The 17,033-nt window shown below is 37.8% G+C and overlaps 1 protein-coding gene across 1 annotated transcript in view; it reads left to right on the top strand.

Moving 5' to 3' along the window:
- Positions 1-17,033, top strand: part of FAM228B (family with sequence similarity 228 member B) — a 40,219-nt gene that overhangs the window by 6,129 nt on the left and 17,057 nt on the right. Inside the window, exons 3-6 of the mRNA XM_060309238.1 lie at positions 7,395-7,452; positions 8,850-8,918; positions 14,532-14,619; positions 14,714-14,870. Of these exons, the coding sequence (XP_060165221.1) occupies positions 7,395-7,452; positions 8,850-8,918; positions 14,532-14,619; positions 14,714-14,870 (372 nt within the window). The remainder of the gene's footprint in view (positions 1-7,394; positions 7,453-8,849; positions 8,919-14,531; positions 14,620-14,713; positions 14,871-17,033) is intronic.

Genomic DNA, 17,033 nt, shown 5'->3' with positions numbered 1-17,033 from the left:
ATAGGTTTTGGATTGTTGTGTTTTCATTGTCATTTGTCTCTAGGTATTTTTTGATTTCCCCTTTAATTTCTTCAGTGATCTATTGGTTATTTAGTAACGTATTGTTTAGCCTCCCTGTGTTTGTGTTTTTTACATTTGTTTTCCTGTAATTGATTTCTAATCTCATAGCGTTGTGGTCAGAAAAGATGCTTAATATGATTTCAATTTTTTTAAATTTACTAGGGCTTGATTTGTGACCCAAGTTGTGATCTATCCTAGAGAATGTTCTGTGCGCACTTGAGAAGAAAGTGTGATCTGCTGTGTTTGGATGGAATGTCCTATAAATATCAATTAAATCTATCTGGCCTATTGTGTCATTTAAAGCTTGTATTTCCTTATTAATTTTCTGTTTGGATGAGCTGTCCATTGGTGTGAGGTTTTAAAGTCCCCCACTGTTATTGTGTTACTGTCGATTTCCTCTTTTATAGCTGTTAGCAGTTGCCTTATATATTGAGGTGCTCCTATGTTGGGTGCATATATATTTATAATTGTTATATCTTCTCGGATTGATCCCTTGATCATTGTGTAGTGTCCTTCCTTGTCTCTTGTAACATTCTTTATTTTAAAGTCTATTTTATCTGATACAACTATTGCTACTCCAGCATTCTTTTGATTTCCATTTGCATGGAATATCTTTTTCCATCCCCTCACTTTCAGTCTGTATGTGTCCCTAGGTCTGAAGTGGGTCTCTTGTAGACAGCATATATATGGGTCTTGTTTTTGTATCCATTCAGCAAGCCTGTGTCTTTTGGTTGGAACATTTAATTCATTCACATTTAAGGTAATTGTTGATATGTATGTTCCTATTACCGTTTTCTTAATTGTTTTGGGTTTGTTTTTGTAGGTTCTTTTCTTCTCTTGTGTTTTCCACTTAGAGAAGTTCCTTTAGCATTTGTTGTAGAGCTGGTTTGGTGGTGCTGAATCCTGTTAACTTTTGCTTGTCTGTAAAGCTTTTGATTTCTCCATCGAATCTAAATGAGATCTTGCCGGGTAGAGTAATCTTGGCTGTAGTTTCTTCCCTTTCATCACTTTAAGTATATCATGCCACTCCCTTCTGGCTTGTAGAGTTTCTGCTGAGAAATCAGCTGTTAACCTTATGGGAGTTCCCTTGTATGTTATTTGTCGTTTTTCCCTTGCTGCTTTCAATAATTTTTCTTTGTCTTTAATTTTTGCCAATTTGATTGCTATGTGTCTCGGTGTGTTTCTCCTTGGGTTTATCGTGTATGGGACTCTACGCTTTCTGGACTTGGGTGGCAATTTCCTTCCCCATGTTTGGGAAGTTTTCGACTATAATCTCTTCAAATGTTTTCTCAGGTCCTTTCTCTCTCTCTTCTCCTTCTGGGACCCCTATAATGTGAATGTTGTTGCCTTTAATGTTGTCCCAGAGGTCACTTAGGCTGGCCTCATTTCTTTTCATTCTTTTTTCTGTATTCTGTTCTGCAGCAGTGAATTCCACCATTGTGTCTTCCAGGTCACTTATCCGTTCTTCTGCCTCAGTTATTCTGGTATTGATTCCTTCTAATGTATTTTTCATTTCAGTTATTGTATTTTTCATCTCTCTTTGTTCTTTAATTCTTCTAGGTCTTTGTTAAACATTTCTTGCATCTTCTCCATCTTTGCCTCCGAGGTCCTTTGTTTCCGAGGTCCTGGATCATCTTCACTATCATTATTCTGAGTTCTTTTTCTGGAAGGTTGCCTATCTCCACTTCATTTAGTTGTTTTTCTGGAGTTTTGTCTTGTTCCTTCATCTAGTACATAGCCCTTTGCCTTTTCATCTTATCTGTCTTTCTGTGAATGTGGTTTTTGTTCCACAGGCTGCAGGATTGTAGTTCTTGCTTCTGCTATCTGCCCTCTGGTGGATGAGGTTATCTAAGAGGCTTGTGCAAGTTTCCTGATGGGAGGGACTGGTGGTGGGTAGAGCTGGCTGTTGCTCTGGTGGGCAGAGCTCAGTAAAACTTTAATCCACCTGACTGCTGATGGGTGGGGCTGGGTTCCCTCCCTATTGGTTGTTTGGCCTGAGGCAACCCAACACTGGAGCCTACCTGGGCTCTTTGGTGGGGCTAATGATGGACTCTGGGAGGGCTCACGCCAAGGAGTACTTCCCAGAACTTCTGCTGCCATTGTCCTTGTCCTCACGGTGAGACACAGCCACCCCCGCCTCTGCAGGAGACCCTCCAACACTAGCAGGTAGTTCTAGTTCAGTCTCCTGGGTCACTGCTCGTTCTCCTGGGTCCCGATGTGCACACTACTTTGTGTGTGCCCTCCAAGAGTGGAGTCTCTGTTTCCACCAATCCTGTCAAAGTCCTGCAGTCAAATCCCGCTAGCCTTCAACGTCTGAGTCTTTAGGAATTCCTCCTTCTGTTGCCGGATCCCCAGGTTGGGAAGCCTGATGTGGGGCTCAGAACCTTCACTCCAGTGGGTGAACTCTTGTGGTATAAGTGTTCTCCAGTTTGTGAGTCACCCACCCAGGAGATATGGGGTTTGATTTTATTGTGATTGCACCCCTCCTACCATCTCATTGTGGCTTCTCCTTTGTCTTTGGATGTGGGGTATCTTTTTTGGTGAGTTACAGTGTCTTCCTGTTGATGATTGTTTAGCAGTTAGTTGTGATTCCGGTGCTCTCTCAGGAGGGAGTGAGAGCACGTCCTTCTACTCCGGATCTTGAACCAATCTCACTATAGTTAATTTTACATTTAAATTTTTTTATACAAATATAATGTTATGTATTATTTTTGTCAGGCCTCTTTCACTCAGTATAATTTGCAATTCATCCATGTTGTTTCATATTTCAGTACTCAGTTCCTTTTTTTTTTTTGCTGAATGCTATATACCCCAGTTTGTCTATTCTGTCATTGGACGTTTGGGTTGTTTACAGTTTTTGGCTATTATAAATAAAGCTGTTAGGAACATTCATGTACATGTCTTTATATGGATATATATTTTCATTACTGTTGGGTAAACATCTAGTTGTAGAATGCCTAGGTCATATGGTAAATGAATTTAATATTTTATGAAACTGCCAACTGTTTTCCAAAGTTATATTATATTATATTATTTATTTATTTATTTATTTTTCTGGTGCGCGGGCCTCTCACTGTTGTGGCCTCTCCCGTTGCGGAGCACAGCCTCCGGATGCGCAGGCTCAGCGGCCATGGCTCACGGACCCAGCCGCTCTGTGGCATGTGGGATCTTCCTGGACTGGGGCACGAACCCGTGTCTCCTGCATCGGCAGGCGGACTCTCAACCACTGCGCCACCAGGGAAGCCCAAAGTTATATTATTTTATATTTCCACTAGCAGTGTATGGGAGTTCCAGTGTTTCACATCCTAGCCAACATTTGGTACAGTCTGTGTGTGTTCGTGTGTGTGTGTGTGTGTGTGTGTGTGTGTGTGTGTGTGTGTAGGTGTAGTCTTTTGAGACATTCTAAAAGATGTAGAGTCACATTTTAAAAGATGTAGAGTCACGTTTCATTGTGTGGTGTTTTAAAAAAATTAAAAATTTTTTGGCTGCGTCGGGTCCTAGTTGCAGCTCGTGGGATCTTTGTTGAGGCATGTGGGATCTTTGTGGTGGTGCGCGGGCTTCTCTCTAGTTGTGGCATGCAAGTTTTCTCTTCTCTAGTTGTGGCATGCAGGCTCCAGGGTGCGTGGGCTCTGTAGTTTGCGGCACGCAGGCTCTCTAGTTGAGGTGTGCAAGCTCAGTAGTTGTGGCACGCGAGCTTAGTTGCCCTATGGCATGTGGGATCCCAGTTCCCCGACTAGGGATCGAACCTGCGTCCCCTGCATTGTAAGACGGATTCTTTACCACTGGACTATCAGGGAAGTCCCTCATTGTGTGTTTTTTTTTTTGTTGTCGTTGTTTTTTTTGTGGTACTCGGGCCTCTCACTGTTGTGGCCTCTCCCATTGTGGAGCACAGGCTCCGGACACGCAGGCTCAGCGGCCATGGCCCTTGGGCCCAGCCGCTCCGTGGCATGTGGAATCCTCCCGGACCGGGGCACGAACCCGTGTCCCCTGCATTGGCAGGTGGACTCTCAACCACTGCGCCACCAGGGAAGCCCGTGCATTTTTTAATTTAAAATTCACTACCTTAAAGTGTACTATTCAGTGGTTTTTAGTATATCCACAAGGTTGTATAACTGTCACCTCTCTAATTCCAGAACATTTTCATCACCCCAAAAAGGAAACTCATACCGTTTAGCAGTCCTTGTCCATTCCCTTCTCCCTTGTTCTCTGGCAACTGCTAATCTACTTTCTCTTAGATTTGTCTATTCTGGACATTGTATACAAATGGAATCATGTAGTATGTGGTCCTTTGTGTCTGACTTCTTCCACTTAGCATACTGTTTTCATGGTTCATCCATGTTGTAGCATGTATCAGCACTTCATTCTTTTTTATGGCCAAATGATACTCCAGTATATGGATATACCACATTTTATTTATCCATTCATCAGTGGATGGGCATTTGGATTTTTTCTGGTTTTTGACTATTATGAACAATGCTGCTGTGAACATTGTATACAAATTTTTGTGTGAACATATGTTTTCAGCTGTCTTGGGTATATAACCTAGGAATGGAATTGCTAAGTCATATGGTAATTCTGTGTTTAACTTTTTGAGGAGCTGCCTACTGTTTCCAACAGTGGCTGTACCATTTTACATTCTCATCAGCAATGTATGAAGGTTCCAGTTTCTCTACTGCTTAGAGTTCATTGAACCTCTAGTATTGGTGAGCGTATAGTTCCCAACACATTTGGAAAAATTTCAGCCATCGTTTCTTAAAATATTTTTTCTACCCCACCCCTTCTCCTTTTGGGAAATAAAATTACATGTTTAATCGCCTGCTTAAAGCTATCCCATAGCCCACTGATTATCTGTTAAACTTTTTCATACTTTTCCTCCCTGCATTTCATTTTGGACAGCTTCTATTATGATTTTAACTTTACTAATCATTTCTTCTGTAATACCCAGTCTGTTGATAATCCTGTCTGTTGTATTTTTCATTTCAGACATTGTGGTTTTTATCCCTTAAGTTTTTAGGGGGCCTTTTAAAAAATCTTCCGTGTCTCAAAACGTCTGCTGTTTCGTCTAGCTTCCTGCACTTATGAACTATTTTAATGTCTTGGTCTAATAATTATATCATCTGTGTCATTTCTGGGGTAGTTTTTTTAAAAAATATTTATTTGGCTGCACCAGGTCTTCGTTGCTGGGTGTGGGATCCTTAGTTGCAGCATGTGGGATCTTTAGTTGCGGCCTGCAAACTCTTAGTTGCGGCATGTGGGATCTAGTTCCCTGAGCAGGGATCAAACTTAGGCCCCCTGCATTGGGAGCATGGAGTCTTAGCCACTGGAACACAAGGAAGTCTCCTCTGGGGTAGTTTTGATTGATTCTTTTCATTAGTCAAATTTTCCTGCTTCTTTATATGCCTGGTGATTTTTTTTTTTAAATTTCTGAGATATACATTTTAAAGTAATAACTAGAATTATGACTTATAACATTATACCAGAACATATAAGATTTTTAGAAATTTCATGTAATGTCTGAAACATTTATATAAACATATTTCCATACAAATAACCCAAAGAAAGTTTAGTATTAGTTGTTTTTTTTTTGTTTGTTTTTTTATATTGCAGGTTCTTATTAGTCATCAGTTTTATACACATCAGTGTATACATGTCAATCCCAATCGTCCAATTCAGCACACCACCATCCCCACCCCACCGCGGTTTTCCCCCCTTGGTATCCATACGTTTGTTCTCTACATCTGTGTCTCAACCTCTGCCCTGCAAACTGGTTCATCTGTACCATTTTTCTAGGTTCCACATACATGCGTTAATATACGATATTTGTTTTTCTCTTTCTGACTTACTTCACTCTGTATGGCAGTCTCTAAGTCCATCCACGTCTCAGCAAATGACTCAATTTTGTTCCTTTTTATCCAATATGGCTGAGTAATATTCCATTGTATATATGTGCCACAACTTCTTTATCCATTCGTCTGTCGATGGACATTTAGGTTTCTTCCATGACCTGTATGCCTGGTGATGTTTTTAATTGGATGCCAGATGTGAATTTTTCCTTGTTGAGTGCTGGATATCTTTGATTTCCAATAAATATGCTGAGCTTTGTTCTGGTATGCGGTTAAGTTACTTGGACACAGTCTGATTTTTTTCATGTCTTGCCACCAAGCTTTGTTAGACAGAACTGTAGTATCATTTAGTGTATGGCCAATTTTGCTTTAGTACTTATTTTGTAAAACCCCTCTAAGTACTCAACTCTGTTTTATGCACCATAAAGTTTGTCACCCTGGCTGATGTTAAGAGGAATAACTCCTGGGATTGTGTGACCTCTAGGGATTGTTCCCCTAATCCTTTCAGGTACTTCTTTGCCCAGTGTTTCTTTGGGTAGTTTCCCCACATGCATATAGTGTTCAGCATTCACCTGAAGACGCAAGGGGGACCCTCTACAGATCTAATTCTCTGCAGATCCCTAAAGCTCTTTCTCTGTATGACTTTCTTCCCTCTGGTACTGTGCTCTATGAACTGTAGCTACCCTGGCCTCCCCAGACTCCCAGCTCCCCTGCTCATTTCAGGGAGACAGGTGGATTCCACCTGATTTCCTCCTCTCTGTGCCACAGTCTGGAAATTCTCTCCAGGCTCTATTGAGCTATTTTAAGGCTTACCTTGTGTTCTGTATCTCAGGGGCCACTGTCCTTCATAGCCTGATGTCCAGTGTCTTGAACTGTTGTTTAACTTTTTTTTTTTTAAGGTAGGAGGATAAATCTGTTCCCTCTTATTCTATCTTCCTTCCTAACTTTCTTTCTTCTCCTATTCCATTCTTTTATTTATCATTTCTAGGACTCCAGTTATCAACTTGTTGAACCTTTTGCTATTGTCTCATAAGTTGCTACAACTCTATTCATTTTCCAGTCTTTTTTCTTCCTGTTTCCCAGATTGGATAAATTCTAATGATTTGAATTCAAGTTCACTGACTCTTTTTATGTCATCTTCAATCTGCTGTTAAGCCCATTTAAGTTTGTTTGTTTTTTAAATTTAAGAACTGTATTTTCCACTTGGTTATTTTTCAGTCTCTATTTTTCTGCTGAGGTTTTCTATTCATTCATTATGAGCATATTTTCCTATAACTTCTTAAACATAGCTATAATAGTTGACCTAGAATCCTTGTCTGCTAATTCCAACATATGGGCCATCTCAGAGTTGGTCTCCAGTTGATTGTCTTTCTGTGTAAGGGTCACGTTTTCCTATTTGTCTAGTGATTTTGGACGTTATGAGAGATACATTGTAAAGGGTCTGGATTCTGTTATGTTCCTGTGATTAATACTGAGTTTTTGTTTTAACAGGCAGTTAACTTGGCTGAACACGAACTCTGAACTTTGTCTCTCCTGCAGTTGGCAGCAGGTGAAATCACTGTTTAGTCTTTTTTAGCTTTAGCTGGGCTCCACGGAGTCTGATTTGTGCTTATGTAGTTCAAGGGTCTGCCAGAGATTTGGTCTGCAGAATTTGTGGCATTCTGTCTATGGCTTACTCCTTTCAGGTATTTCTCCTCTTCATTTTTCTGCTGCTATGGTTGCCCTGAACTCTGTCTTCTAATTATTGAATCTGTAAAACTATGTATTTCTGTCTGCATTTGAGCTACCTTGTTTAGCTATGACTGAGGCCTGCTGTTAGACAAAAGTCCATAAAGAACTGAAAACTTTTCCAGTGCTGTTCTCTTTTTCCAAGTGTTGACTACCCTTTAGTTTCTTCCTGCTCTGGGTCAGTCTCCAGTATTTTCAGGTGGTGGTTTTAATATTTCAGTACTCATCTTGGTTTTGACAGCAGTAGATTTGCTAGGAATAGCAACTCTGAGGCAGAAAGACAAAGAAAATGAATTTAGAGTTAGATACATTTGAGTTTGAATTCTGGGCTCAGTGCAGGATTTTCTAGGCTTCTGGTTGTTGCTTAACTCCCTTGAGCCTTAATTTCCTTGTGTGTTAATGGGGAAGGTTAGTTCTTAGATTTTGAGATTTTACTCATCTATTCTGGAAAACAAGGGTAGTGGAAGTGAAGACAACTAATTCCAATGACAGTTAATTTGAGAATATTTTATTTTTGTGTAATTATGAGAGGATTTCAAAGGCCCATCCCAAATGCCCACTTTGGGACTCTTTTATTATTAATCATTTTTTCCATTGTGGAAAAATTATATCATAAAATTTACTCTTTTTAACTATTTTTAAGTGTGTAAGTCAGTGATGTTAATTACATTCACATGTGTGCTAGAAATCAACCTCTTGCATTTTCTGACATGTTTAATTGTGGAAAATTTGTTATGAAAATGGAAAAATTTAATTTTATGAGCTATTTCCTGAAGATTGTGTTGCTTTAAAATACTGAAAATGTGGCTTGTTCATAAAAAGTATTAATATTTGATAGCTATAATGACTAAATGAATTCAAATAGAATTCATTCAGAGTAAATGAATTCAAATAGAGGCCTGATTGTATCACTTTATAGGATGTGAAAAAAGATGGGTTTTACCTACCATGTGTGTCTGGGCGAAGTCATTTGACCATATTGGGACTCAAAATGTCTGTGATCTGAGTTATTTTTTCCCGAGAGTGAACTGTAGCTGAGAGCAGAAAGATTCAAATCCTCTTTAAAAAGTACTGATGATATGATTTGAAGTAGAAAAATTGGATTTATAGAGAACTTTCCAGGGATATGTATGTCACATAAAATATTATGAGTCTAGGTAGTATTAATAATTTAATTTTCAAATATTTGATTTTCAAAATGTCATTCTGTCATTTTAGGCATTAGCTAAAGAAGATATTGATGCAGCTATTCAATCAATATTATACAGAGAAAATTATATAATTAAGGTAAGAATTGGCTGCAGAATGTGTCTCAAAAATTAAATTTTGTTTTTCCATTTCAGATGTAGTACATTGTCATTATAAAAATTTTAGGGGGCTTCCCTGGTGGCGCAGTGGTTGAGAGTCTGCCTGCCGATGCAGGGGACACAGGTTCGTGCCCCGGTCCGGGAGGATCCCACATTCCGCGGAGCGGCTAGGCCTGTGAGCCATGGCCACCGTGCCTGCGCGTCTGGAGCCTATGCTCCGCAACGGGAGAGGCCACAACAGTGAAAGGCCCGCGTACCGCCAAAAAAAAAAAAAAAATTTAGAAAATATAGAAAACAATTAAAACACTCATTAGCCTTTAGGATTGAACTTAAAAGAGCTCTGAGATTGCTTTAATTTAGTTCCTCTCTTCCTATACTTTGTGAGGACTCTTTTATAGATACCTTATAAGAGTTTCCTCCTACTCACTTGTTCCTTCGTGTTAGTGGGGCTTCTGTGGAGTCACTAGGTATTCTTATTTTTTTTTCTGGCTGTGCTGTGCGGCTTGTGGGATCTTAGTTCCCTGACCAGGGATTGAACTCGGCCCCTCGGCAGTGAAGGTGTGGAGTCCTAATGACTGGACCGCCGGGGAATTCCCTCCATAGAATATTCTTCTTCCTCATTCTGTGTCGTTCCTTCTCTTCCTAGATAACTCTGTTCTTTAAGGCCCATCCCAAATGTCTACCAATTTGGAAATCTTTTAAAAAATTTAATTTTTCTATTGTAAAATATATATAACATAAAATTTGCTTTTTAACCATTTTTGAGTGTACAATTCAGTGACATTAATTACATTTATCTGTTGAGCAACCATAACCACTATGTATTTCTAAACCTTTTTCATCACCCCAATCAAAACTTTGTAGTCATTAAGTAGTAACTTCCCAGCTCTCCTTCCGCAAACCTCTGGTAACATCTAATTTATTTTCTGTCTCTATGAATTTGCCTATTCTAGACATTTCATATAAGTGGAATCCTACAATATTTATCCTTTTGTGTCTGTCATATTTCACTTAGCATATTGCTTTTAAGGTTCATCCATGTTGTAGCATGTGTCAGAACTTCACTCCTTTTTATGATTGTATAATATTCCATTATACGTATATACCACATTTTGTTTATACCTTCATCTGTTGATGAACACTGGAGTTGTTTCCACCTTTTGGCTGTTGTGAGTAATGATGCAGTGAACACTGGTATACTAGTATCTGTTTGAACCCCATATATCTCTTGCTACATGGTCCCTCCTCCTGTTGTTTTGTAGATTTGTTTTGTTGTCTGTCTTCCAGGGAGAGCAGGCATGTTGTCTAATTTATTCATGTATTCTTTGTTTCCAGTATTGTGTGTGTCACACAGAAGCCAACCAAATGATTTAATTAATGGATGATTTTGTGGGTTATTCTTATGAATATAAATTAAGTTTAAAATTTGGAACAAGAAAACTTTAAGATAATATATTTGTCTTTCCTATCACTGTTTACTAGGAACTAGGTAAATATTTAAAGCATCATGACTTCTTAAATGCAAGAAAAAAAGAGATATTATATAAAAGATGGGTTGATCATGTGGCAGATCCTCTCCAGAAGAAAATTATAGAAAATGTTGCTTCACATAAGAAGATTATAAAAAGGAGACAAGAGGAATTAGATGCTTTTTTAAAATACGTAAATAAAAAGGTACTAAGAGATCATTTATTACTTTTTTCAGTTGCTTTAAAAGCTACAGTTATCTTTATTTATAATCATCCAAACAGCCTGCCCTTCCCAATTCTGTATATGTGTAATCTGTACTCCGTTATAGCACATACTATTCTTAAATCCAGGGCATGTGGAAAGGATGGAGGGAAAGGGTTAGGTCTGAATTTAAATGTGTACATTAGTATAATTTTTCTTTCTTTCTCCTATGTAATTGTTAATTTTATATACCAATTTAAAAAAATTGGACTCTAGGTTCAAGATATATGTTTTTTTGAATTTTTTGTTTTTTATTCTGGAACTTGATTATTTATAAAGCTATAAAATATTTCTGTTCTCCTGGCATTTTTAAGAGATCTGAGATGTTTGAATATTAAGTACCTAAAAACAAATTCCTGTATCTTTTAGTGTTCCAACATCCTTTATTAAAATCTTGCAAATTTTAAGTAGATTCCTTCTATCACTATAATATTTCTTACTTAAATACATTAAATTTAATTTCCAATTTGGTCTTCCCTTCCCTTTTGCATCTGTCATTGATGCCATTTCAAAGCATAAGAGTGGAACTGTGTGTTTGACTCTTGAGTCCTGTTATGCTCAAAATTAATTATGGACTGCTTGTTCTTATGTGTGGTTTTATTTCCTTCCTATAGGGAAATGCATTTATAGAGCATTATGATCCAAAAGAATATGATCCTTTTTACATGAAAAAAGAGGACCCGAATTTTCTGAAGGTAGACTTCTAATTTTAACTTTGGTATTATGTGGTTTGTTTTTTTGAGCAGTCCTAATATATAAGTAGTCCTTTAGTGATTTCCAATGAATGCAGTAAAATCTTAAGAATCATGTCCCATCTCCATATCTTAGAAAGGAACAAAAAAGCCAAAGTCCAAAGTAAATTAAACCTCTGTAAAATTTGAAAATATTGTATAATAATTGGGTGATAGATAACGTTAAAAAATTTCAGACTTTTAAATTTTTTACAAAAGTAATATATTTTTATGATATGTAAATGAGAAAATCAATTTTAAAATAAATAATAAGAGACCACTCACAATTCCATTACCCAGAATGAACTCATGAACATTTTTCTGTATATTCTTCAAGACTTCTTTCTAATTATAAACCAACTATACTTCAATTAAAAAAAAACACTTCTTTCTATGGGTAGGTATATGTACACATTTTTATTTAACAAGAATGGGATCATACCACACATTAGGTTTTAAAATCTTTTTTTTCTCAGTAGTTTATGATTTGCTTTCTTTCTTTGTCAGTAAATGTAAATATACAATTGTAATCAATACATGGTATTCTGTTATTAATAGCTAACTTGCATTGAGAACTTAACCAAATGTTAAGATTTCTTTTCACTTTATTTGAGCATTCACTGCTAATTTACAAATAAGGCAAGTGAGGCACGGGTGGGTTAAGTTACTTGTCCAAGGTTACACAGCTGTAAATAGCAGAGTACGGGTACGTTTCTAAACACATATACTATCTTGCTATACCATCTTTTTTTTTTTTTTAACATATTCCTTATTTTGAACCTCTAGATTGTTTTTGACCTATTGTTGATATAAATGACATTATGATGAACATCCCTGTAACTATTTATTTCTTAATTTTTTCCGTTGGGTAAGTTGCTAGAAGTAGAACTGCTGGGTTAAAAATTATGCATGATTTTAATTCATATCACGAAATTGTCCTTCAGAATGGTTATATAAATTTGTACCTCCTCCCGAGAATCTATTTTTTCCACACTTTTGCTAATAGTGGATATTATTAAAGAAAATAAAACAAAAAACCTACCTTGAATCAGACATTTTAAACTGCTGGTAGTTGCAGGGCAAAGCAGGTCTTTTAAGTTTTTCCCCAAATTAGGGTGTGTGTATGTGCTATTGTCACTATTTTTATAGGTCAGAGTTAAACTGAGAGTTTAGAGTTATATCCTTAGACATACTAACTAGTAGCATACCTGGTAAGGGTTAGAATTGGGATTTGAAATCAGATCTTTTTTAAAAAATTTATTTATTTATTTATTTATTTTTTGGCTGTGTTGGGTCTTCGTTGCTGTGCGCGGGCTTTCTCTTGCTGCGGCAGGGGCTACTCTTCGGCGTGGTGCGCGGGCTTCTCATTGCAGTGGCTTCTCTTGTCGCGAAGCACGGGCTCTAGGCATGCGGGCTTCAGTAGTTGTGGCTCGCGGGCTCCAGAGTGCAGGCTCAGTAGTTGTGGCACATGGGCTTAGTTGCTCTGCGGCATGTGGGATCTTCCCGGACCAGGGTTCGAACCTGTGTCCCCTGCATTGGCAGGCGGATTCTCAACCACTACACCACTAGGGAAGCCTGAAACCAGATCTTTTGGGTACCAGAATTCCATTCTGTTCTTTCACCATGTTGCCGCTCTAAATGAAGCTGATAGGTGACCTCTTAAGGTAAGCTGAGCACTTTGAGGTTATAGCAGCAGTTCTCCAAGTGAGGTACATAGACCTTTGACAGCCCCAAAACCCTTCTAGGGGGTCCATTAGGCCAAAACTTTTCATAATAGTGCCAAATTTTATTTGCCTTTTTCATTGTGTTGACATTTGCACTGATGGTACAAAAGCAGTGTTGGGTAAAACTGCTAGTACCTTAGAGCTACTTAAGTCAGTGTTACCAAATTATACTGGTACTGTACTCATATTCTTCACTGTCATGCACTCAGAGTAAAAAAAAAAAAAATTCAATTTCACTTAATGTCCTTGATCAAACAGTAAAAAAATTATTTTTATTAAGTCTTACTCCCCCCTTTTTTAATTGAAGTATAGTTGATTTACAGTGTTAGTTCCTAGTGTTCAGCAAGGTGATTTGGGTTTTTAGTTTTTCAGATTCTTTTCCATTATAGTTTATTACAAGATATTGAATATAATTTTCTGTGCTATACAATAGGACCTTGTTGTTTATCTGTTTTACTCTATGCAGTAGTTTGTATCTGCTAATTCCAAACTCCTAATTCATTCCTCCCCTCCAAGTCTTGGACTTTTCTACACATCTTTTTAATATTCTGTGATGAAATGGGAGGTATGCAAAGAACATTTCTGCATACTGAAATACAGTATGATTGTTTGAATTGTGAGCTGAACTGGCTGATTTTTTTTCATGGAACATCATTTTTACTTGAAAGAATGACGTACAGACTATGTTTATTAAGTCTTGGGTGTTTGGTAGACATTTTCTGGAAAATTAATGAAGTGAGTCTGTCACTTCAAGAAAAACAGCTGACAATATTTGTTGCCAGTGATAAAATGTGAACTTTCAAACAAAAATTTGAATTTTTGAAATATCATACTGACCATCATGTGTGACAGTGTTCAAATACTCAAAGACTTTACTGATGAGACTGGTGATATTAATGAATGTGATTATTGTATAATGAAATGTATTAACATTTGGAAGACCTCACATAACTCAGTGATCTAATTTTCTCTAAACAACCAATTCATGATATGGATAAAAGATTCATTCAGAGTTCAAGTTCAAGATGGACCAATGGATTTTAATGTAGCAGAGTTTGAATAATTCATTGATATGGTTTCAGATTCTACATCATAACTGACCTTTAAGAAGCTGCCACTTGTTGAGTTTGGGTATAGTATTGATATCTAAAAAGAAATCCACAGTGATCTGAAAAGGCTATTAAAACAAGAGCTAACCATGCTTCTTTGGCTGAAGGGCCTTGTTAGGAGATGTATTGGAGTGCTGCCATCTCTTTGTAATGTGTTAAATATATATAATAATTAGATTGCTGTTAGTTTGTAGATGCTGTAATCTTGGTTATTCTGGCATAAGAGCTTGGCATGGATGCTTAGAATAGACTGAAAAAGAGCTGGAACCCAGTCCTCAAAGAAGTGTTTTTCTTGTAGGTTACCATCCCACCATTTCGTGACCCTTTGAAAAAGGCACAATATGACAAAGACGATGGAAAAAGAATTCTTCTTCAGTGTGAGACTGGTACTTAGTTTCTAATTGTTATGTGGTTTCATAACCCAAGAGCAATGGGAGTTGCATTTAAGGATGCTAATTTAGGTTGCTCATCTTCCTACAGGCAGAATATTTACAATGAAAGAATTTAAAGAGGTTGAGAAGGCCAAACTGCATTCCAGATTTCCAGGAATTTCTAATTCAAGGCACTTTATGACTCCAAATGAGTGGCTTAAACTGCCTACAAACTACATAGAGAGTGAATTTTGTAAAAGGAGCAGGTAATGGTTAGTTTGATAGAAATTATGGAACCTCTTCGAATTTGAAAACTGTTTCTTGAGACAATGATATATATTTTGTCATAGTTATGATTTTTAAAAACTATTTCATTTTTCAATGAGAAGTCTACTGTAATTCTTGTCGTTGTTCCTCTGTATGTGATGTTTCTTTTTTCTTGGGTACTTTCAAGATTTTCTCTTTGTCTTTGGTTTTCATTAGCTAGTCTATGATGTGTGTAGGTGTTTTTTCCCCTTTCTTTTTGTTTGATCCTACTTAGGGTTCACTGAGATTCTTATATCTGTGGTTTGATGTCTTTCATTATTTGGGGGGAAATTCTAGGCTGTTATCACTTCAGATATTTCTTATGCCTCATTCTTCCTGTGTGGTTTTTAAAAAAATTTATTGGCGTATAGTTGATTTAAAATGTTGTGTTAGGGCTTCCCTGGTGGCGCAGTGGTTGAGAGTCCGCCTGCCGTTGCAGGGGACATGGGTTCGTGCCCTGGTCCGGGAAGATCCCACATGCCACAGAGCAGCTGGGCCCATGAGCCATGGCCGCTGAGCCTGCACGTCCGGAGCCTGTGCTCCGCAACGGGAGAGGCCACAGCAGTGAGAGGCCCGCGTACCGCAAAAAAAAAAAAAAAAAAAGTTTCTGCTGTGTAGCAAAGTGAATCAGTTATACATATATATATATCCACTCTTCTTTTAGATTCTTTACTCATATAGGTTATTACAGAGTATTGAGAAGAGTTCCCTGTGCTATACAGTAGGTTCTTATTAGTTATCTATTTTATATATAGTAGTGTGTATATGTCAATCCCAGTCTCCCAGTTTATCTCTCCCCCGTGTTTTTTTTAACTTAAGTATAGTTGATGTACAATATTATATAAGCACAGTGCAGTGATTCACAATTTTTAAAAGTTACACTCCATTTATAGTTATTATAAAATATTGGCTATACAAAAATATCCTTACAGCTTATTTATTTTATACATAGTAGTTTTTACCTCTTACTCCCCTACTCCTAACTTGCCCCTTCCCCTTTCCTCTCCCCACTGGTAACCACTAGTTTGTTCTCTGTATCTGTGAGTCTGTTCTTTTTGTTGTTATAGTTACTAGTTTGATTTATTTTTTAATTAAGTTATTTATTTTTGGCTGTGTTGGGTCAGGTCTTCGTTGCTGCATGCAGGCTTTCTCTAGTTGCGGCGAGTGGGGGCTACTCTTCGTTGCGGTGCTTGGGCTTCTCATTGTAGTGGCTTCTCTTGTTGCAGAGCACAGGCTCTAGGTGCACGGGCTTCAGTAGTTGTGGCACGTGGGCTCAGTAGTTGTGGCTCCTGGGCTCTAGAGTACAGGCTCCATAGTTGTGGCGCATGGGCTTAGTTGCTCCGCAGCATGTGGGATCTTCTTGGACCAGGGCCTGAACCTGTGTCCCCTGCATTGGCAGGCGGATTCTTAACCACTGCGCCACCAAGGAAGCCCCTGTTTTAGTTTCTAGATTCCACCTGTAAGTGATATCATACCATATTTGTCTTTCTTTGTCTGACTTATTTCACTAAGCATAATACCCTCCAAATCCATGCATGTTGTTGCAAATGGCAAATTTTCATTCTTTTTTCAAGGCTGAGTAGTATTCCATTGTGTGTGTGTGTGTGTGTGTGTGTGTGTGTGTGTGTGTGTGTGTGTATCACATCTTCTTTACTCATTGATCTGTTGATGGACACTTAGGTTGACTGTATATTTTGGCTATTGTAAATACTGCTGCTGTGAACATTGGGATGCTTTTGTTTTTTTCGGATACCCAGGAGTGGAAATGCTAGGTCATATGGTAGTTCTATTTTTAGTTCTATTCTTCTTTTTTTTTTTTCCTTTCTGAGGCTCCAGTTCTATGTATGTTAGACCACTTGATATTGTCCCTTAGTTCTTAGATACTCTGTTTTTATTTATTTATGTATTTTTTCTTCTTGTATTTCAGTTGGACAGTTTCTACCCACCTATCTTTAAGTTCACTGAGTCTCTCCTCAGCTGTGTCCCATCTATTGATCACCATCAAATGAACCTTTTCTCAGCTTTGTCTTACATACTGAAGAGACGATCAGAGGAATTCTCCATTTCAGATGTGATGATTTTTATTTCTAGTATTTCCATTTGATTTTTTTCACATAGGTTTA

This window comes from Globicephala melas, chromosome 12 (assembly GCF_963455315.2).
Source record: "Globicephala melas chromosome 12, mGloMel1.2, whole genome shotgun sequence".
Classification (NCBI taxonomy): Eukaryota; Metazoa; Chordata; class Mammalia; order Artiodactyla; family Delphinidae; genus Globicephala; species Globicephala melas.
Note: the sequence above shows the minus strand (reverse complement) of the source record. Positions and strands in the feature narration are given on the sequence as shown.